This window comes from Oncorhynchus mykiss, chromosome 3 (assembly GCF_057628025.1).
Source record: "Oncorhynchus mykiss isolate SJ-2025 chromosome 3, ASM5762802v1, whole genome shotgun sequence".
Lineage (NCBI taxonomy): Eukaryota > Metazoa > Chordata > Actinopteri > Salmoniformes > Salmonidae > Oncorhynchus > Oncorhynchus mykiss.
The window spans coordinates 68,100,970-68,123,767 of NC_143024.1; the positions used below are offsets into that span (position 1 = coordinate 68,100,970).

General features: G+C 44.3%; 1 protein-coding gene across 2 annotated transcripts; it reads left to right on the forward strand.

Moving 5' to 3' along the window:
- The first annotated feature begins 1,245 nt into the window (after positions 1-1,245).
- On the forward strand, positions 1,246-22,781 carry LOC110520255 (ETS translocation variant 5). 2 transcript variants are annotated; one of them, XM_021597433.3, is made up of 13 exons: positions 1,246-1,465; positions 3,055-3,188; positions 3,578-3,671; positions 3,747-3,794; positions 4,587-4,637; positions 12,215-12,338; positions 12,451-12,762; positions 14,613-14,905; positions 18,228-18,290; positions 18,771-18,836; positions 19,163-19,332; positions 19,559-19,660; positions 19,876-22,781. In XM_021597433.3, the coding sequence occupies exons 2-13, from the start codon at positions 3,141-3,143 to the stop codon at positions 20,110-20,112; spliced, it is 1,608 nt and encodes a 535-aa protein (XP_021453108.1). In that variant the 5' UTR covers positions 1,246-1,465; positions 3,055-3,140; the 3' UTR covers positions 20,113-22,781. The 2 variants fall into 2 exon arrangements, with proteins under 2 accessions (XP_021453108.1, XP_021453107.1); XM_021597432.3 differs by having other exon boundaries at positions 1,269-1,465; positions 19,559-19,666.
- Positions 22,782-22,798: the final 17 nt, after the last annotated feature.

Below are 22,798 nucleotides of genomic sequence, written 5' to 3' on the forward strand. Positions count from 1 at the left end.
CGCACGCCTCCAACTCAGTCATCAAGATGACACAACAGCAATAGGCCTGATTACCAGTAATAACGAGACAGCCTACAGGGAGGAGGTGAGGGCCCTGGGAGAGTGGTGCCAGGAAAATAACCTCTCACTCAATGTCAACAAAACAAAGGAGCTGATCGTGGACTTCAGGAAAAAGCAGAGGGAGAACGCCCCTATCCACATCGAAGGGACCGCAGTAGAGAAGGTGGAAAGCTTCAAGTTCCTCAGCGTACACATCACTGACAATCTGAAATGGTCCACCCACAAAGACAGTGTGGTGAAGAAGGCACAACAGCACCTCTTCAACCTCAGGAGGCTGAAGAAATTTGTCTTGGCCCTAAAACCCTCACAAACTTTTACAGGTGCACAATTGAGAGCATCCTGTCGGGCTGTATCACCACCTGGTATGGCAACTACACCGCCGTAGGGCTCTCCAGAGGGTGATGCGTTCTGCCCAACGCATCAACGGGGGCAAACTACCTGCTCTCCAGGACACCTACAGCACCCAAAATCACAGGAAGGTCAAAAAGATCATCAAGGACATCAACCGCCCGAGCCACGGCCTGTTCACCCCGCTATCATCCAGAAGGCGAAGTCAGTACAGGTGCATCAAAGCTCGGACCGAGAGACTGAAAAACAGCTTCTATCTTAAAGCCATCAGACTGGTAAAATAGCCATCACTAGCCGGCTTCCACCCGGTTACGCAACCCTGCACCTTAGAGGCTGCTGCCCTATATACATAGACTTGAAATCACTGGCCACTTTAATAATGGAACCCTAGTCACTTTAATAATGTTTACATACTGCTTTACTCATTTCATATGTATATATTGTATTATATTCTACTGTATTTTAGTCAATGCCACTCCGACATTGCTCCATCTAATAATTATATATTTCTTAATTCCATTCTTTTACTTTCAGATGTGTGTATTGTTGTGAATCATTTTTAGATACTACCTGCACTGTTGGATACTACTGCACTGTTGGAGCTAGGAACACAAGCATTTCACTACACCCGCAATAACATCTGCTAAATATGTGTATGTGACCAAAACATGTTTTTATTTTTTTTATTATTTAGCTGTCCCTCAGCGGTTTTAACTGAAAAAACAATGAATGAACCCAGCCATTCACAAATATAGGACGGACCTGCGCTACGATTGGTCCTTGAGCACTTCATGTATAATTAATGACTTTAAGATACCCATTGGTTACTTACTTGAAGGACAATGCCAATGAGCCAATACGCGTGTGCCTCTCTGTATAGCCTACTCGAGCCCCAGGGAAAACTAACCGTCCATTAACTATAGGCTCAGTCAAGTTTTGGGAGTCGGACGGACTGCATAAATTGATCACTAAACGGAGACAGACGACGTTAGTGTCTTTTGTGGATTTTTTTTATTGCATTCTTTCCATACTGTAACGGAATTGAAACACGCACAGGGTGAGTAATATATGAATGCTTTCTATTTTCAATTTGCCTGGATAGGCCTCTGTAGCGATCTATTATATCCATAAGTTTACGAGTGCATGCAACAGCAAATGTATATCTCTGCCATGGGCTAAAACGGATCGCCATCTTCTCCAAGAAAGCGTTTACTTTAGCAACCATTTTCTTTCGCTTTGTATTAAGTTGTGCCATGCACTATATTCCTGTTTTTAAATTGTGCTGTGTATTTGCGTGTACCTTTATCTGAGTCTGCATATTTTAGTTTTCTAATCTCCGAGGTCGATCGGCTGTTTGTGATTTTATGAATGGAGAGGTCAGGTTTTTTCTCTGTTCCATACGGATCGAGTTTCACTTCATTGACAAAAACAAGGGTTCGGTGAAGAGAGGGGGGTACTAGGGGGGTTGGGTAGAATGTTATTCATCTCCTATTAGCTGCAATTTTCTTTTATAAAATGGCTAAGATTTTGTAGTAGGATGTTTTTTCAGTAACTATTTGAAACCAAAAGCGTTTTAATGTCATTTAGTTTTTATATCTTATAGTATAATTATCAAGTGATTTGTCTTGCTTTTCTTGATTGCCGACAATGTCCCACTACCGAGTTTTTGCAGAAGTTATATGATCGAAGGCGTGAATAACATTTAAATTGTAGCTTTATTAGGCTATTATTCTAAATTGTGATAACGTATTTTAGAATAGCTATGGGCCATTACCTAATGCTACTGTTTTCACAGCGTGTCTATATGTGCCTCATTGTGTACACTATTGGACTGGCACATTGTATGCATTAGGAAATGCATCTTTTCAATGGGTTGCTACTATATGTCTCTTTAATGATTGGCCAGCTATGCCTTTATTCGTCAGAATAAACGGGGGTTAGTCTAGTGACTGACTCGTATCACTCTTGAGGAGGTTTAGAGCGCGAGAAGTATCGGTGTGGAATGGAAGGACGTGTAGGCAGGCTAATGTTACTGTTTTCTATTCCCGGACTTTATATATTTTTCACTGTAACGTGCTTTGCAATGCCCAGGGGACACGACAGCTGTGCTACATTTTTATATTTAAAGGGCAGTATCTACTACAAGTATTTTGCCCCAGAATGGTGACATAATAAAGAGCCGTTTCCATTGGACTTTGTCTTGTCTAATACGGTTCTCCACTGTCTCAAGTTGTTTTGGGGTTAAACACTGTACAGTGACACTCATCTGTGCTTCATACAACGCATGGTCACCCAGTGCAGTATCCTGAGATAGGTACAGGGCTAAGACCCATCCTTAAGTTTTCCCAGCTCAGTCTTAGCTGATTATTATTGCAGTCTCCTAATCGCCTGCACAGATGGTTGGCTTTGCCTTATGTAAGAGTTACATAAGTCACACAACTAGAGTGTATTTACATTGTGCATGCTCTTAACCAGCATGTTCACTTAAAAGCACGAGGGGTGCTTATTGTATAGGTGCTGATTATAGCTCGGTAGTAAGGTTTCAGCTTGCTTTCAGGTCTGTCAATATGAGTGAAGGATAAACTAGGTGACTCCCAGAGTACTCAAGAGTTTTGCTCTAAACATGTTTCTATGTTTCGTCCACAGTTGAACAGCTAGTACATAAAGTGACCCTCGCGCTATCGCTTTAAAGCGAATACCTTTTTCTGGGAACCTTTGGAGACCCAGATAACATGGACCGATTCTACGACCAGCAAGTCCCATTTATGGTCCCACCCAATGTAAGAATGCTCCTCATGTCTGGTGATCTTCATAGAATTACTAGAACCATTGATTTTTGAATGGTGATGCTGGTTCTACTTATTCTATTTCTATGGTTCTCTTTATCAATCCTAAGCATGGACATCATCATACGCTCCAATTCAATATCTACACGTCCATACTACTTGGAATGCAGAATGTATTGGCCATGTATTATAAATGGTATTCTAATGTGGATATTGGAAGAGAGCCATAGATTTAGCCTTGTCAACTTTCCAGCTAGAAGTGGATTGGATGGGACGTGGCGTTCAGTCTCAATCATGAGTCACACCAGAGCCATTTACATACATAAATGGCTCTGAGTGACACAGAGAGCACTAACATGTTGGTTGTGTTTTCATCATTGCAGCAGAAATCTCATGTGGAGGAACCATACAGCAGACCAGTCATCGACAACAGGAAAAGGAAGTTTGTAGACACAGAACTCGCCCAGGACACGGAAGGTAATTGGACAACTTAATTCCCCTTTGTGACCTTGTCACAGCATATCATCATTTTTTATTTAACCTCTGTTTCAGACCTGTTCCAAGACCTCAGCCAGTTACAGGAGATTTGGATTGCAGAAGGTGAGTTTTCTTGTGCGTATACCACAGAGTTGATACCGAATGCTTCCCTTTTCTGCTGAATTTATTTTGATGTATTCTGTTGCTCTCAGCATCACCTAACATCACTTGCCCTCTGGTAGACATTGGTTATGTTAATTAATAACTATCCATATCTGACGGCTTTGGCCAAGCATTACAATTCCCCTTGAAGTAGCTGCCTTCTGTGCATGCAGAATAATAAGGCTACTATTTAGAAAATAAGGCTAAATGTGAGATAATTGGTCAAATGTCTTGGGTGTTTTAATTATATTCCCAACAGATGGTTAAGATGCATCGAGCAATTGGGCAGATTACCGATTAACCTAAGCTGGTCACTTGAAATATTACGTTTTTCTCTCTGTGCACTCAATTAGAGCAAAGTCCCATGAATGAGCAACTTTGCTGACTAGGATAAAGCAAAAATTGTTCTATACTTATAGCAACACTTCTTTAAACACACCTTTTAATTGTCGTTATTCAATTTCTTATTAGACAGTTTCCCTCTTTGGTCCACAACACCAGTAATACAAAGGTGAATTCATTAGGGACTAGTCCATTGTTTTGAGATTGCGACAACTATAGTCCCTGTTTAAAGTGCCCAAGTAACGGCCAACTTAGTCCCCCCCCCCCCCCCCCCCCGGTGGGTTGAACAAAATACCTTTGGCTCTTTTTGAATCAAGACCCTAAGATGAGATTGACAGTTCCAATGTTGTTCACCGGGCAGGGGCCCAGTTAGTATCCACTTGTTTAACTCTCCTCTCTCTCCCTCCACAGCCCAGGTACCTGATGACGAACAGTTTGTCCCAGATTTCCAGTCTGATAGCTGTGAGTACCTGAGATGTATTATTTATACCAGGCTGGTATGTGGGGCCGGTGGGATCCAGCCAGAGCCGTGTGTCTTCTGGATCTAGGTATCCGTGCTGTTTTGAATCCCAGCCAACTTTGTGAAACGTTTGAGTATTCTGCAGACGTCAGAGACCGTGTCAAGTGCCCCCAAGCACACAATGTAGCTAGATCTGATCTTGGGACTATTGCTGTGCTTGACAACCTAGGCCTGCAGGATTAAACTGCTTCACTGAACGAGCCATTTGCCCTCAAAGTTTTACTCAGTTTGCTCTTGAAGTCTTTACTCTGCTACATTGACTGGGTTCATCTTTAAGATAACAACCCCTGACAAGATCTTGCTTGCCTTTTCTTTCTTGCTTTCATTCTGCCAGGTCCTGACTTCATTCTTTCCCTCAACCACCTTTCCTCTGGGAATAGACCCCCCCATTTTTGGGGGGTGTTATCAGACGATTGGCATGGGGCATCACATGAGCCAAGCTCATCTGATTTCACACTTTCATGCACTCACACTCAGCTTCTGGAATGGGTCTACCCACCTCTATCCAAAAGACTGTCCAGTCTTTCTCCCACCTCTCCTAGAGTTTCTGTACAGCTCCACTTTCCCCCATTTGTCTGCAGTGTACAGAGCCTTTATATGGCAGCCAAGGGAAATATTTGAGTTATGTTCAATGGAGTGTATTTTACAGTTTGTTTTTGTCTGATGTGGCAGCAGAGACAGGATGTGGTTTCTCAGTCTTTGTTAGTGTATGGATCCTGATCTACATGGTAGCCTAGCATGTTCTAATGTATTGACCACTAAGCTGAGATGTTGCACCATATTATTGAGGTTGATGCCGTCACATCACGTGTGTTTAGATAGTGAGGCCCATGCTAGGGTGTGTGTAGTAGACTGTAGAACGCCAGTTTGTTCACTGTGGTTTCTGCAGTATAGTTCTTGACATAGCTGTGCGTTTGTAAGTGTGCAGGATAATGTGTGTGCGTGCGTATGTGATTGGCAGCAACCCCTTTAGCCGGGCAGGGGGCCAGACTCTTACAGGCCCTCTATTCACCAGCTCCATGTGGCCCCTGCCGTGCCTGCAATCATCCGGCCGTCACATGGCAGCCAATGCGCTGCGCACACACATTCCTCCTGCATTGTACTGTACTGAGCCTTGCCCTCCCATCATCTCGACCCCTGTCTAGAAGTGTGGGGGGGGGGGGGGGGGAGTGCCCTAATCTCCCATTTTCTATCCATTATACAGTCTTTCTCTCCTGAAGCATTACTGCATGTTGCTCTGCTCTGGGCTTCTATAGCATGCATATACAGGGAGTTGGGCTCATGTGCCTATTGTTTCCCTCGCTTCTGTCCCTGGTCCATCAGACCCAGGTTTAGGGTGATGCATCCAGCTCCTGACACTCCTCTCGCCCGGGTATCCAGTTTCACTACCCCATTATGTGGCGCCGGAAATGGGAGCCGATGTGAGACTGGAGATCTAGTGGGCTAATGGTTACAGTGAGGGGAGGAAAATCATTGAGTTACGGCCACACTGATTCATGGGTATTGACTGGGACTGCATCCCAAATGGCTCTATGGGCCCTGGATCAAAAGTAGTGCACTGAATAGGGTGCCATTTGGGACAAAGTCTGGGTCCTTAATGGAAATCAAAGGGGAGATTTTAGATGTGCACGTGCAGACCGTGGTGATAGTATGATACTGATGGAGGTTTTATTTGGCTGACCCACATGAAAAAAAAGTTTACTTTTGAATACTACAGTTCTTACTAGAATACTATACAACACATGTGTCCCTTGATCATTTTTAGTCCTTACTATAGAATGTTACAGCATATAATTTGCATATACCACGCCCATTCCCCTCCTTTATATCGCAGTTTGTGCCACCCATAAGTGAGAAACCTACATGCCAAGTATAAACCAAATATTGTGTTCCCTACAGGTTATAGAAAGAGCAGAAGAGCTGTACTATCCATTCAGACCCCAGTCCTACCTACTTACAGGTTATAGAAAGAGCAGAAGAGCTGTACTATCCATTCAGACCCCAGTCCTACCTACTTACAGGTTATAGAAAGAGCAGAAGAGCTGTACTATCCATTCAGACCCCAGTTCTACCTACTTACAGGTTATAGAAAGAGCAGAAGAGCTGTACTATCCATTCAGACCCCAGTCCTACCTACTTACAGGTTATAGAAAGAGCAGAAGAGCTGTACTATCCATTCAGACCCCAGTCCTACCTACTTACAGGTTATAGAAAGAGCAGAAGAGCTGTACTATCCATTCAGACCCCAGTCCTACCTACTTACAGGTTATAGAAAGAGCAGAAGAGCTGTACTATCCATTCAGACCCCAGTCCTACCTACTTACAGGTTATAGAAAGAGCAGAAGAGCTGTACTATCCATTCAGACCCCAGTCCTAACTACTTACAGGTTATAGAAAGAGCAGAAGAGCTGTACTATCCATTCAGACCCCAGTCCTACCTACTTACAGGTTATAGAAAGAGCAGAAGAGCTGTACTATCCATTCAGACCCCAGTCCTACCTACTTACAGGTTATAGAAAGAGCAGAAGAGCTGTACTATCCATTCAGACCCCAGTCCTACCTACTTACAGGTTATAGAAAGAGCAGAAGAGCTGTACTATCCATTCAGACCCCAGTTCTACCTACTTACAGGTTATAGAAAGAGCAGAAGAGCTGTACTATCCATTCAGACCCCAGTCCTACCTACTTACAGGTTATAGAAAGAGCAGAAGAGCTGTACTATCCATTCAGACCCCAGTCCTACCTACTTACAGGTTATAGAAAGAGCAGAAGAGCTGTACTATCCATTCAGACCCCAGTTCTACCTACTTACAGGTTATAGAAAGAGCAGAAGAGCTGTACTATCCATTCAGACCCAGTTCTACCTACTTACAGGTTATAGAAAGAGCAGAAGAGCTGTACTATCCATTCAGACCCCAGTTCTACCTACTTAGAGGTTGTAGAAAGAGCAGAAGAGCTGTACTATCCATTCAGACCCCAGTCCTACCTACTTACAGGTTATAGAAAGAGCAGAAGAGCTGTACTATCCATTCAGACCCCAGTCCTACCTACTTACAGGTTATAGAAAGAGCAGAAGAGCTGTACTATCCATTCAGACCCCAGTCCTAACTACTTACAGGTTATAGAAAGAGCAGAAGAGCTGTACTATCCATTCAGACCCCAGTCCTACCTACTTACAGGTTATAGAAAGAGCAGAAGAGCTGTACTATCCATTCAGACCCCAGTCCTACCTACTTACAGGTTATAGAAAGAGCAGAAGAGCTGTACTATCCATTCAGACCCCAGTCCTACCTACTTACAGGTTATAGAAAGAGCAGAAGAGCTGTACTATCCATTCAGACCCCAGTTCTACCTACTTACAGGTTATAGAAAGAGCAGAAGAGCTGTACTATCCATTCAGACCCCAGTCCTACCTACTTACAGGTTATAGAAAGAGCAGAAGAGCTGTACTATCCATTCAGACCCCAGTCCTACCTACTTACAGGTTATAGAAAGAGCAGAAGAGCTGTACTATCCATTCAGACCCCAGTTCTACCTACTTACAGGTTATAGAAAGAGCAGAAGAGCTGTACTATCCATTCAGACCCAGTTCTACCTACTTACAGGTTATAGAAAGAGCAGAAGAGCTGTACTATCCATTCAGACCCCAGTTCTACCTACTTAGAGGTTGTAGAAAGAGCAGAAGAGCTGTACTATCCATTCAGACCCAGTTCTACCTACTTACAGGTTATAGAAAGAGCAGAAGAGCTGTACTATCCATTCAGACCCCAGTCCTACCTACTTACAGGTTATAGAAAGAGCAGAAGAGCTGTACTATCCATTCAGACCCCAGTCCTACCTACTTACAGGTTATAGAAAGAGCAGAAGAGCTGTACTATCCATTCAGACCCCAGTCCTACCTACTTACAGGTTATAGAAGGAGCAGAAGAGCTGTACTATCCATTCAGACCCCAGTCCTACCTACTTACAGGTTATAGAAAGAGCAGAAGAGCTGTACTATCCATTCAGACCCCAGTCCTACCTACTTACAGGTTATAGAAAGAGCAGAAGAGCTGTACTATCCATTCAGACCCCAGTCCTACCTACTTACAGGTTATAGAAAGAGCAGAAGAGCTGTACTATCCATTCAGACCCCAGTCCTACCTACTTACAGGTTATAGAAAGAGCAGAAGAGCTGTACTATCCATTCAGACCCCAGTCCTACCTACTTACAGGTTATAGAAAGAGCAGAAGAGCTGTACTATCCATTCAGACCCCAGTCCTACCTACTTACAGGTTATAGAAAGAGCAGAAGAGCTGTACTATCCATTCAGACCCTAGTCCTACCTACTTACAGGTTATAGAAGGAGCAGAAGAGCTGTACTATCCATTCAGACCCCAGTCCTACCTACTTACAGGTTATAGAAAGAGCAGAAGAGCTGTACTATCCATTCAGACCCCAGTCCTACCTACTTACAGGTTATAGAAAGAGCAGAAGAGCTGTACTATCCATTCAGACCCCAGTCCTACCTACTTACAGGTTATAGAAAGAGCAGAAGAGCTGTACTATCCATTCAGACCCCAGTCCTAACTACTTACAGGTTATAGAAAGAGCAGAAGAGCTGTACTATCCATTCAGACCCCAGTCCTACCTACTTACAGGTTATAGAAAGAGCAGAAGAGCTGTACTATCCATTCAGACCCCAGTCCTACCTACTTACAGGTTATAGAAAGAGCAGAAGAGCTGTACTATCCATTCAGACCCCAGTCCTACCTACTTACAGGTTATAGAAAGAGCAGAAGAGCTGTACTATCCATTCAGACCCCAGTCCTACCTACTTACAGGTTATAGAAAGAGCAGAAGAGCTGTACTATCCATTCAGACCCCAGTCCTACCTACTTACAGGTTATAGAAGGAGCAGAAGAGCTGTACTATCCATTCAGACCCCAGTCCTACCTACTTACAGGTTATAGAAAGAGCAGAAGAGCTGTACTATCCATTCAGACCCCAGTCCTACCTACTTACAGGTTATAGAAAGAGCAGAAGAGCTGTACTATCCATTCAGACCCCAGTCCTACCTACTTACAGGTTATAGAAAGAGCAGAAGAGCTGTACTATCCATTCAGACCCCAGTCCTAACTACTTACAGGTTATAGAAAGAGCAGAAGAGCTGTACTATCCATTCAGACCCCAGTCCTACCTACTTACAGGTTATAGAAAGAGCAGAAGAGCTGTACTATCCATTCAGACCCCAGTCCTACCTACTTACAGGTTATAGAAAGAGCAGAAGAGCTGTACTATCCATTCAGACCCCAGTCCTACCTACTTACAGGTTATAGAAAGAGCAGAAGAGCTGTACTATCCATTCAGACCCCAGTTCTACCTACTTACAGGTTATAGAAAGAGCAGAAGAGCTGTACTATCCATTCAGACCCCAGTCCTACCTACTTACAGGTTATAGAAAGAGCAGAAGAGCTGTACTATCCATTCAGACCCCAGTCCTACCTACTTACAGGTTATAGAAAGAGCAGAAGAGCTGTACTATCCATTCAGACCCCAGTCCTACCTACTTACAGGTTATAGAAAGAGCAGAAGAGCTGTACTATCCATTCAGACCCCAGTCCTACCTACTTACAGGTTATAGAAAGAGCAGAAGAGCTGTACTATCCATTCAGACCCCAGTCCTACCTACTTACAGGTTATAGAAAGAGCAGAAGAGCTGTACTATCCATTCAGACCCCAGTCCTACCTACTTACAGGTTATAGAAAGAGCAGAAGAGCTGTACTATCCATTCAGACCCCAGTTCTACCTACTTACAGGTTATAGAAAGAGCAGAAGAGCTGTACTATCCATTCAGACCCCAGTCCTACCTACTTACAGGTTATAGAAAGAGCAGAAGAGCTGTACTATCCATTCAGACCCCAGTCCTACCTACTTACAGGTTATAGAAAGAGCAGAAGAGCTGTACTATCCATTCAGACCCCAGTTCTACCTACTTACAGGTTATAGAAAGAGCAGAAGAGCTGTACTATCCATTCAGACCCCAGTCCTACCTACTTACAGGTTATAGAAAGAGCAGAAGAGCTGTACTATCCATTCAGACCCCAGTCCTACCTACTTACAGGTTATAGAAAGAGCAGAAGAGCTGTACTATCCATTCAGACCCCAGTTCTACCTACTTACAGGTTATAGAAAGAGCAGAAGAGCTGTACTATCCATTCAGACCCCAGTCCTACCTACTTACAGGTTATAGAAAGAGCAGAAGAGCTGTACTATCCATTCAGACCCCAGTCCTACCTACTTACAGGTTATAGAAAGAGCAGAAGAGCTGTACTATCCATTCAGACCCCAGTCCTACCTACTTACAGGTTATAGAAAGAGCAGAAGAGCTGTACTATCCATTCAGACCCCAGTCCTACCTACTTACAGGTTATAGAAAGAGCAGAAGAGCTGTACTATCCATTCAGACCCCAGTCCTAACTACTTACAGGTTATAGAAAGAGCAGAAGAGCTGTACTATCCATTCAGACCCCAGTCCTACCTACTTACAGGTTATAGAAAGAGCAGAAGAGCTGTACTATCCATTCAGACCCCAGTCCTACCTACTTACAGGTTATAGAAAGAGCAGAAGAGCTGTACTATCCATTCAGACCCCAGTCCTACCTACTTACAGGTTATAGAAAGAGCAGAAGAGCTGTACTATCCATTCAGACCCCAGTCCTACCTACTTACAGGTTATAGAAAGAGCAGAAGAGCTGTACTATCCATTCAGACCCCAGTCCTACCTACTTACAGGTTATAGAAAGAGCAGAAGAGCTGTACTATCCATTCAGACCCCAGTCCTACCTACTTACAGGTTATAGAAAGAGCAGAAGAGCTGTACTATCCATTCAGACCCCAGTCCTACCTACTTACAGGTTATAGAAAGAGCAGACGAGCTGTACTATCCATTCAGACCCCAGTCCTACCTACTTACAGGTTATAGAAAGAGCAGAAGAGCTGTACTATCCATTCAGACCCCAGTCCTACCTACTTACAGGTTATAGAAAGAGCAGAAGAGCTGTACTATCCATTCAGACCCCAGTTCTACCTACTTACAGGTTATAGAAAGAGCAGAAGAGCTGTACTATCCATTCAGACCCCAGTTCTACCTACTTACAGGTTATACAAATGTGCTCTTTTAGTATTTCTTCAGTAGGTTTTCTGAAGGAAAAATTCTCCACTTCTATGTCAAAGATAATAAAATAAAAACAGTACATTCCTTACTATAGTGAAATGTAAATACCACAGTTCACTTAGTCTGCAAAAACACTACAGTGAATACAAATTTTTGTACCATAGTACTTTTTCATGTGGCGTCAGCTGTCATTAACATGTGACAAATGGTTGAGGGGAGAAGACAACTCTGTCCAATGCCCATACCATTGAAAATGATCAACGAAGATATTGAATAAGCACCCATTATCTTCACTGTTTATGGGTTGAATTAGCTATAGCAGTGTTTGATGTGTTGCCCCTTGTCCTCCTTCTCTCCTCAGTGATGTTTCATGGCCCCCCACAAACCAAGATTAAACGGGAACTGAGTCCTTCCAAAGAGCTTTCTCCTTGTGGCCAGGACAGGAGTCTCATGCCGTACGGAGAGAAGTGCCTTTACAGCTACAGGTGTGGACTGTTTTTTTCTATCCAACTCACCAACAAGACAAGAGCCCAGTATTATCACCATGCTGACCCAAGCCCTCTGTCTGTCTTTGTCTGTATCTCCTTCCCTCCACAGTGCCTATGAGAGGAAACCCAGTTTGGGCTACAAGCCATTGACCCCTCCCTCTACACCTGTGTCACTGTGCAGCTCTACCAACACCCCAGGGACACACCCACTCAGTGAGCAGACTCCTCCCCCTCAAATACCCAATCAGAACCAGGTGCTTGGGCCACATCCACTGCAGCACGGGCAGTCTGGCAACCAAGCAGTCGGCTCCGCCCACAGCCAGCAGAGGCCGCTCTCCCTCCACAGCCAGAGCCCGCCCTTCGCAGTGCCCTGCCCACCCTCACACCACAGTCAGGATGGCACCTACAGCCCTGAGCACAGGTGAGTGGTCCGGTCATGCTGTGCTGAAACAACTCACTAGGGTTGAGTGGCAGGAACCCGGTTACTGAGATTTACTGCGCTTCACTGCCCAAAACCACTCCCCTTTTCCCAGGATAAATAACTGAAACCAGTCAATTATAATAAATGATTTATATGAACATCATGGCGTGAAATGGAACTGTTAAATTATATGCTATGTGTAAATCTGGCTTCCCTACTGCCTCTGCATAATGAATCAACGTTCAGGGTGGGGACAGACAGCCCATCTCATTATGGAGCGCAGTTCAATGCATGTAGACTTATCAACTCATGGTAAATGTTTTTCTTGTGACAGGTAGGCCTACATTTGCTGCAGCATAGTCTATGCCACACTAATATAAAGACTGACTGTCTAATTTACCCATCTCCATCTGGCTTTTAGGTCACATTTTGTAATTGTGAAGATATACCGTACCAGTCATAAGTTTGGACACATCATTCAATGGTTTTTCTTTTATTTTTACTATTTTCTACGTTGTAGAATAATAGTGAAGACATCTAAACTATGAAATAACACACATGGCATCATGTAGTAACCAAAAGTGTTAAAGAAGTAACTATTTTTGATTCTTCAAAGTAGCCACCCAGCTTCACCTGGAATACTTTTCCAACAGCCTTGGAGTTCCCACATATGCTGAGCACTTGTTGGCTACTTTTTCTGCACTGTGCGGTCCAACTCATCCCAAACCGGACCTGTATATAGCCGCGCTATTGTTATGTCATCTTATTGTTACTGTTTATTTAGCAAATATTCATAACTCTATTTCTTGGTTAAGGGCTTGTAAGTAAGCATTTCACAGTAAGTTGTATGTGGCGCATGTGATACAAAATTTGATTTGATATGCTTTTGAATGACACTTCTGGTTTTGTTGGGAAATACCAGGTTACCCTGGAGAAAAGTGATTTATTGCCCCTGGTAAATATTCTGAATATGGAGATTAAACATCCAACATTGACCAACCGGTGAAGGACTCCTTCCATGTGTTTACTAACATGTAAACTAATGAGCGTGTGTGTATATCTCTACTCTGACTGCTCTAAATGTACACACCCATCTTTATCTCAAGGAGACATGAGCTCACATGTTTCCATTGCCCTGTGAGACCCAATGTGCCATTTAAACACCAAGCTCAGTGGAGAGTGTCAGGCCTTGTGACCTTTCACTAATGCCGACTTTAGGGTTGGGGAAGTGCACTTATGATGTTGAGGAAGGGCCACGGGTGGCAGGTCACTGGTAGCGTGACAGGCTCCTCTGGAGATTGTCTAAACCAGACCCCCGTGAGAATGACCCACGTCCCCTTACACACCACCTGTCACCCCCACCTGTGACAGGACTCCTGGTCGGATGTGTTGGAACGCAGGGCATGTCATCACCAGCCAGTAATGTGGAACCAATGTGCAGCCAGAAGCCATTGGCCTTGTCTCTTTGGTGTCCAGGCCAATGAGCTCTGTCTAGAAAAGGGAGTCTTACTGTCACTGGAGAATCTTTTTATATTTGCTAGCTAGTGACACCTGCCCCCAACATCTCATTTACAGCGTGTATTCACTGGCTTGATTGCAATAAGTGAGCCAATTTGGCTCCTGAGTGGCTTGTGTGTCTTGGTCTAAAGCTGGATTCTCAAGTTCATCAATAGTTCAAGAGACTCACTCTCTTATACTTAAGTTTATCACCAACAGTTTTCATTCACTCAATCTGTTTTTAAGCAACAGTTTATCAATAACCATAAGTAGTTAATTAGAATATTTCTATATCAACAGCTTTCATTAATAACCACCATCCAACCACCCTCCCATGTCTTCCTCCACCCCAGGTTCCAGAGGCAGATGTCGGAGCCATGTCTCCCCTTCCCTCCCTCTGAGAGCCAGGATCGCCCCCAGTTCCTAGCCCAGCAGCAGGCCCCCAGCCACAGCACCCTGCCCAGGGATGGGAGGCCCCCCTACCACCGCCAGATGTCTGAGCCCCTGGTCCCTGGTCTACATGGCTTCAAGCAAGAGCTGCTGGACCCCCGCTACACCGAGGAGGGTGTCCCCTCCATGGGCTCTCAGGGTGCCTTCCACCCCATGGCCATCAAACAGGAGCCCCGGGACTTCTGCTTCGACTCTGGTGAGTGGCTGGCTACCTCCAGGCTGCTCTGGATCAGTCTGACCCAAGGTGGCTTGGGTCATAAGTTGTAGCTGACCCACAGGGTTCTCGTTGGGTTGAGGGTGTGAGTCTTGACTTCCAATTATCTACCCTTCTCAAGTGTGCACTCAATGTATTAGGTTGTTGTAAGCACAAGCTTCCACCCTATTTCTTCCACCAGTCCTTTCCTTCCATAAAAGGACGTGCGTATTTAGGAAAGGAGGATGGGTAAGCCGGACACAACCTTGGGGCTCTCTGATTATGGTTGCTGTCCTGGGAGAGTTAGTTAAAACCCCTCTTGCCTTGCACAGCGCTGTATCAACACTCATAACACACACGACCGCGTGGTTCTTAAATCACACTGCTCTCTGACCCTCAGGCCAGTAAACATGAATCTCTGAGCCCGGCTTAAGGCTCTGCCAACAGGTAAATAGGTCCGTCATCCCGGCCAGGGTCAAGGAAACCTACTTCACTAGTATAGGGCTACCTAGGATAGATTTGGGCCACTACGCTGTGTTTACAAAGGGAGCTAGTTTGCAAGTATGAACTTTACTACCATTACATTGAAATTAATTCAATATGCAGATTGACTTGCCAGATGCAGCCAGATACAGTTGTCTCCCATCCCAAAAGTCTTAGCTACACAATCCAACACTATTTACCTATAGGTAAGGTGGCAAAATAAGAACAATTGTGTACCCCCCCACCAAAGCACCCCGGCTGTTGTCCCTCTTCTGCCACCAGTGCCCACCTCTCCTTCCTTCCCTCTGCCCAGGCCAGCTTTGCACTGACCCCTCATTCTCCCTTTCAGATTTGATTGAGAGGCCAGTGACGTAATGCTAAGCTTCTTACAGCCTATAAATACGTACATCAACATAAAGGCTCACTGGCCCAGCCTCTGTCTCCCTCTCTCTCTCTGGATGGATTTGTGTATATGGGCATAGCCCATACGCACATACTTAAACAGGTGCTGGGCTAATAAAGAATACTAGTAAAAAACAAGAAGGCCCGTCCACTGTTAAAGCTCCCAATTCACTGCTTTTGACAATGATCCAAAACGGCTCTTCAGGTCAAAACAGAGTGTCTACATCCCAAAATATACACATTTCACCTCACGTAACCATTAGGGACATGACACATGGTGGGTGAAAAAACAAATGGATAAGCCACCAGGGAGACCTATTGTGACCTCCATTGACTGAAAATATTCCTGCTTTTGTAGAGTTAAAAAAAAAAATATATATTATTATTTTTTATTTTTATATATATATTTTTTTAACATTCATTTTTTTGTTTTACATTTTGATTGAGGGAGGGGTGTGTCTTTAGCATGGACCTATACAGGAATTCCCAGTTATGTGGAGACAGCGCCCCCCCCCCCCCCCCCCCCCCCCCCCCCCATACCCCTAAAAAAGAGCCTTCCTATCAGCCAATAGTCGCAAACGCAGGATTTGTAGTACAGTGACCATGACAAACAAGCCGACCATCTGGATGAGCGTTTCAGACAGCGGGGTTACCCAGACGAATGGCTGCACGACGCAAGGGAACATTATGAAAATATGACCCAGGATGACAGCCTCACACCCAAACCTCTCCGCCCTTCAGTACTCCCCACTTGGTAAACAGTTCGACCACATCATTAAAATACACTGGCACATCGAGCACTGATCCACAACTGGAAAATCCATTTAAAGAGCCCCTGCGGGTCGTCTTCAGACACCCCCATTAGACTGATGTTGGGGCGCGAGGTCTTCCACCAGCGTCTTCAGACACCCCCATTAGACTGATGTTGGGGGCGCGAGGTCTTCCACCAGCGCTACGTAGTACCTTTTCTAGACCATGTGCCAGACACTAACTATAGAGGTGGCAGATGTACCCAGTGTAACTTTGCCAACAAATGCACAATCACCCTATTACGGGCAAGGCTATTAAGATTAAGGGCATCATTATGTGTTCCACAAATATACCTGATCAGATATATCTATGGTCTATGCTATGTAGGTAAACTAGAATGGCAGAACACAGGAGTAATATCAGGAGTCATGACCTTGAGGAACCCTGTGGCTGCGTATTTCATGGAGGCTCGTCACAACATTAGCTCTCTGAGACACATTGGTATTGAACATGTTAAGACTCCTAGGTGGGGGGAGATACTGACAACCAATTATTGAGAGGAGAATTGTATTGCATTCACTGTGTACCATGTCTCTTAGAGGTCTGAACCAAGAGTATGATATCAGACTATTTCTTACATGAATATCATTTGATTTGTGTTGCCTTCCAAGTCACCTACTTGGGCATTTTGTAAATTATATATTTATTTTCTGGAACTACATGTACCCATCTCATTGATCTCAATATATGGGCATAGCCACCATCATAGGGCTCTCCTGGTTGGGACAGCTCACCAGATAATGGATGTCTGAAATGGCACCGTATTCCCAATCTAGTGCATTACTTTTGTGTTATCGTCAAAATTGGTGCTATCTATCTATCTATCTATCTATCTATAATTGGTGCCATCTAAGACAACCAATGTGTTGCAATTGGATAGAGCATATTATGCTGTAACAGGCTCAACATGCGTTGACAGTACTAGAATAAACGTTTTGTAGAAATGGCCCTGAAGTGTAATAAAGATCTGCTCCTCAGCAGAGGACAGTAAATGTAGGGTGGTTGGGGACACTTCACTTCTGCCACAGTGACACAGAAGTTAAAGGGGGCGGGGCTTGATCCCATGGGCGACAGAGGCGTAACTTGATTGTTGTGATTTAATATCTGAAAGCCCAACCCGTTCTAATGCCGATGGGTAATCCTATTTGGGGGCTCAGTGGACATGCAAGGCCTGTTGCACGCTGCATAGTGTGCTCTGATCAGGGCTTAGCCCGCTCCAACAGATGTGGTGGGATAGCTAGTGGACATTTACAGCCCAGCTGTTTTGCTGCTAGGTCAAAGCCAGTTGTGTAAGAGGAGGAAGTGCTGCTGCAGCAGCAGGTAGAACAGTAGTAAACCTTTTTGTTCCACACTGTTCATCCTCGTCACCAACCACGTGAATGGGTGGGACCACAAATGCAACTTGAATAGTTTGTGCCACAATTCGAACAGAAACTGAACATATCCCAGTGACACACATACAGTAAATGGATACTGCTTGTATGTATGAGCTCCCTTTACTAGTAAATATGTACAATCTCTCTTTACTAGCAGCGGCCAAATATAGTCATGGCAGAGGTTGTGTTTAGAGTGTATGAGAATGGAAAGAGGTTACATTGACTGCCTGTCTTCTCCCCTCCCTCTGTTATAGAAGTGCCTATCTGTCAGTCTACATTTGGAAGAGCAGGGACCTTCTACCAAAACAACCATGAAAGTAAGTTATTGTAACCGTTTTCCCGTCTTAGCAGAGGAGGGTTTCAACTTTATTTGACATGTGATAAAAGCATTGTAAATTGTATTTATTAGAGCTCTTGCAATAAAAACATTACTAGGAAGGTGTGTGTGAATAGCAGCTAATAAAACAAGGGAAACTCTCTCAAAGCCATGGTAGCCGTTGACCCTGTTGGGACATATTTCCCTGTTAAAGTGCTGCATGGTTGGGTAATAGGGCAGGCCGGATGGTAGAGCTCAACATTAGAATGACGTCTCTCGGGATGTTGCATCTATCAACGAGTCCTGTTTAGGTTTTCACTATGTGAGCATTTCAACACAGCTCCGCAGCACTGCATGATATTAGTTCAACAGAATTTTCCACTCTTGGGAGGCTGCCCGGCTACATTGCTTTGTGAGCAGTTTAGTCCCCCTGGAGGCCGCATTCCCACGCCCTAGCTAATGTCTCTCTCTCATATTACAGGTTTCTCCTTCAGAGAGCTTCACCTGTACTACGACGATACCTGTGTGGTTCCTGACAGACTTGAAGGTAAAACATATATATACTTTCACACCCCTGGATCCTGTCCCCTGGGGGGGGGGGGGGTGGGGGGCTTTACACGCAGCACATGGAGGACTCTCTCTCAACTGCTGCCAGCAGTGGAACAAAGGACAGGATTATTAGGATGTCCGTTGCATCACTGACTAAAGAAGGAGAAGAACTGTAGAAAGTCTCCTTTGAGCAGCTGAGATGGCAGGCGGGTGTAAAATGAGCAGCCTGCTCCACTTCACTGTCTCACCACCCTGTAGCTGACTGGTGGAGTACAGTTCTCAGATACAGCTTTCTGTTTCTCGCTCTCTTCCCCCTCTTCACAGGGAAGGTCAAGCAGGAGCCCTCGGTGTACCGTGACTGCCCTCCATACCAGCGTCGCGGCTCTCTGCAGCTCTGGCAGTTCCTGGTCACCCTATTGGACGACCCGGCCAACGGTCACTTCATCGCCTGGACAGGCCGGGGCATGGAGTTCAAACTCATAGAGCCTGAAGAGGTCCGTTGGGAAGATGTTTTGTTTAAATCATGGTTTTATTGTAATGTTACATTGATAAACATGGGCGATTTGGTGTTTTTTTTTTAAAATTTTATCTTCTACAATGACTTGAAGTCAGGTCTGTGCCCTAGTCCTAATAATAGTTCAGACTATTGAAAGCTAGCTACTCAACTTTTTTAATAAAAAAAAAAAAAGATGTTCAGTATTTTCTGTCTCGTCTCTTCAGGTGGCTCGCCGCTGGGGCATCCAGAAGAACAGGCCAGCCATGAACTATGACAAGCTGAGTCGTTCTCTGCGATACTACTACGAGAAGGGCATCATGCAGAAGGTAAAGGCAGGTTCACTCTTTCTATCCTTCCCCATTTCTACTTAGCAACAGCATTAAGCTGCCTTCGGAGCAAGCTAGCTATTGGCTTACTTGAATAAACCTTGGGGGATGATGCTGCAGTTCCGCAGGGTCTAACCATAGTTGCATATAATGTTTTGTGTTTTATTTAATTCTGTGGTTCAAACTAACTTTATCCTCTGATTGGTCTATTGCAGGTTGCTGGTGAGAGGTACGTGTACAAGTTTGTGTGTGACCCTGAGGCCCTGTTCTCCATGGCCTTCCCTGACAACCAAAGGCCCAACCTGAAGGCCGACCCAGACAGTCTGCCCTATGGTCAGGTGGACGACGACACCCTGCCTCTCACCCACTACGACAAGAACACCCCTTACCTGGGGGATTCTGGGGAGCAGTGTGTAGGAGGCCTACCCTTCCCTGACGGCTACGGCTACTGACACGCACTTCCCCTACTACTAAACCCGACCCAGAGATCAAACGGCTGAGGCGGAGCAAGAAACTATCAAACCCGAAACCTTCCTCTCCTCTTACCGCTAAATTACTCCTCCAATCTTACAGATTAATTTAACCCTCCCTCCCCCTGAAAACGACTGAGGAGAAACCTGCACCAACCACCATCTCTGGCATCATCTACTATACCAAGAGAGGGGGGGGCCATGGAAGTGTGGAATGGACTCCAGTGGTTCCGCCAACTTAAGGCGAGGTGGCGTTGTTGCAATGGAGACCAAGAGGACGTGATGGCGGGCCAGGGGCTGCATTATGATGACAACATGCCGGAGGACTGTCTGATAGGTCTTTCTGCGCAGACTGCAAGAATTGTACCAATTCTGATTGACAATCTGCTTTTTCTAAAAGAGTATAATAAGTATCTTAAGTTAATTCTGACAAAATATATAAATGCAGCACTATTCTATAGTTGCCTTTTTCGTCCCCCATAATTATATATTTTCTGCCACATATGAACAATAAGATCTGTGTAAGCAAGGACTTTAATTTGCAAAAAAACTCCAGACCTATTTGTTTCTGTAGGCTTAAACGTTAGTGTAGAAATGTCTGTTAGTATGCTGGCTTTTCTACAGTTGGTTAAAGATCTAGACCTAGTAGTGCTCTAACCCACTGGGACATTCTATGGTTTCAGATTAGATGGATGGATTCCTCCAACCAGAGGCCTACGTTTTGTTTGTTTAATGCCGGCCCGGCTATATTTTTATCCAGTAATTATTTAGTGTTTGTTCTGTTCTGCTGGGTTACCTGTGAGTGCCCTACTAGCGTAAAACTCCAGGCTCTCAGCTGTGGCTGCATCTGAAACAGCACGATTCCCTATATATAGAGCACTACTTTACAAAGCCCACCAGTCTATGGTCAAAAGAATTGCAGTATAAAGGAAATGGGGTGAATGTTGGATGCGGACTCGGGGCGACCAGACATTCTCCTTTATAATGATACTCCACACCATTTTTTTTTTTTTTCTTCATAAACTCACTCCTTATATTGCCTCAGTTGTAACTGACTGACTAATTAGCACTCCACCTCCTTAAATAAAAACTAGGCACTGCAGGAATCCTTTTTCTTTTCCAAAAGGGACACCTCAGTCAATTTTTCCTAGAGATTTTGAATTTATACATGCCTAAAGTTATTAAAAAGGTGAAATCTTATTTTTATTTTATTGGGTGCTTGACGTTTCCTCAGCAGTGAGTGTACTATATTTCTCAGATGCACTAGGATGGCATTGTTCAGGACTTTGCATGCGAAGGGGTGAAATTCTACACCGTTCCCTGGACTCCTTTCTGCCAATCACAGGTTGTCAACAAGAGACCTCTGCTTCTCTTTGCATGACGGTGTATTCAAACAAATAAACTGTCCACTAACATATCGCTTTACTCTACTCTGGACAAAGAAGCAGATTGTGAAACTTCTCTGCATTTTGTTCATGTTTTGTTTCTTAAATGGGGAAAAATACAAACTTATATAAATATATATTTTTGCTAAGTCTGCAACTGTTTTGATTTTATTGTATAAGCCTGTATAGTTCTGCCTATAACAACATATGCATCTTAAATATATATCAGGATCCCTGTGACTCGACTATTACTGCAGACAGTTTGCTTTAGAGGCCGTTTTTGGTGAATGAAATGGTGAAGAACAAGAATATTGTCTTATTTATAAAGGGTAGTATGGCTGGGGTTCATACAGTGTGTCTGCATTCCAAATGACACCCTACTACCTATATAGTGAACTACTTTTTGACCGGAGCCCTATTGTCCCTGGTCAAAAGTAGTTTACTATATACATTGAGTTTACAAAGCATTAAGAACACCTATTGAGTTGCGCCCCCTCCCCCTCCACAAGGTGTCAAGTGTTCCACAGGGATGCTGCCCCTTGTTGACTCCAAAGCTTCCCATAGTTGTCAAGTTGTCTGGATGTCCTTTGGATGGTGAACCATTCTTGATACACATGGGAAACTGATTGTGAAAAATAACTAACGCTGCAGTTGACAAACCGGTGCGCCTGGCACCTACTATACCCCGTTCGAAGGCACTTCAATATGTTGTCTTGCCCATTCACCCACTGAATGGCACATACACAATCCATGTCTCAATTGTTTAAAAAGGTTAAAGGATTTTTTTACTGGGGCGGCAGGTAGCCTAGTGGTTTGAGCGTTGGACTTAACCGAAAGGTTGCTAGATCGAATCCCCGAGCTGACAAGGTAAAAACCTGTCGTTCTGCCCCTGAACAAGGCAGTTAACACACTGTTCCTAGGCTGTCATTGAAAATAAGAATTTTCTCTTAACTGACTTGCTTAGTTAAATAAAGGTTAACAATAAATCTACACTGATTTGAAGTGGATTTAACAAGTGATCTCAATAAGCGATCATAGCTTTCACCTGGTCAGTCTGTCATGAGGTATTCATAACGTTTTGTACATTCAGTGTAGTGAAAAGGGTGTCATTTCAGATGAAGAGATGTGTGTATCTACCTATAGTCTTCCCTGACCAAGGGTTGTCTGCACTTGTATAGGCTTCACCTCTCCCTCTTCACAACGTGTACCTTACACTGAGTTTATAATGATCTGTACTGGGTACAATAAAATGTCCTTTCTGCTTCACTTCCTGTGGTCTGGTC

What these genes read in the sequence shown, in the direction of transcription:
- LOC110520255 (XM_021597432.3), top strand. Translation starts at nt 3,141, where the DNA reads ATGGACCGATTCTACGACCAGCAAGTCCCATTTATGGTCCCACCCAAT. An exon ending in AGATTTCCAGTCTGATAGCT is followed by an intron (nt 4,638 to 12,214) that starts GTGAGTACCTGA and finishes TTCTCTCCTCAG; the next exon opens with TGATGTTTCATGGCCCCCCA. An exon ending in GGACTTCTGCTTCGACTCTG is followed by an intron (nt 14,906 to 18,227) that starts GTGAGTGGCTGG and finishes CCTCTGTTATAG; the next exon opens with AAGTGCCTATCTGTCAGTCT.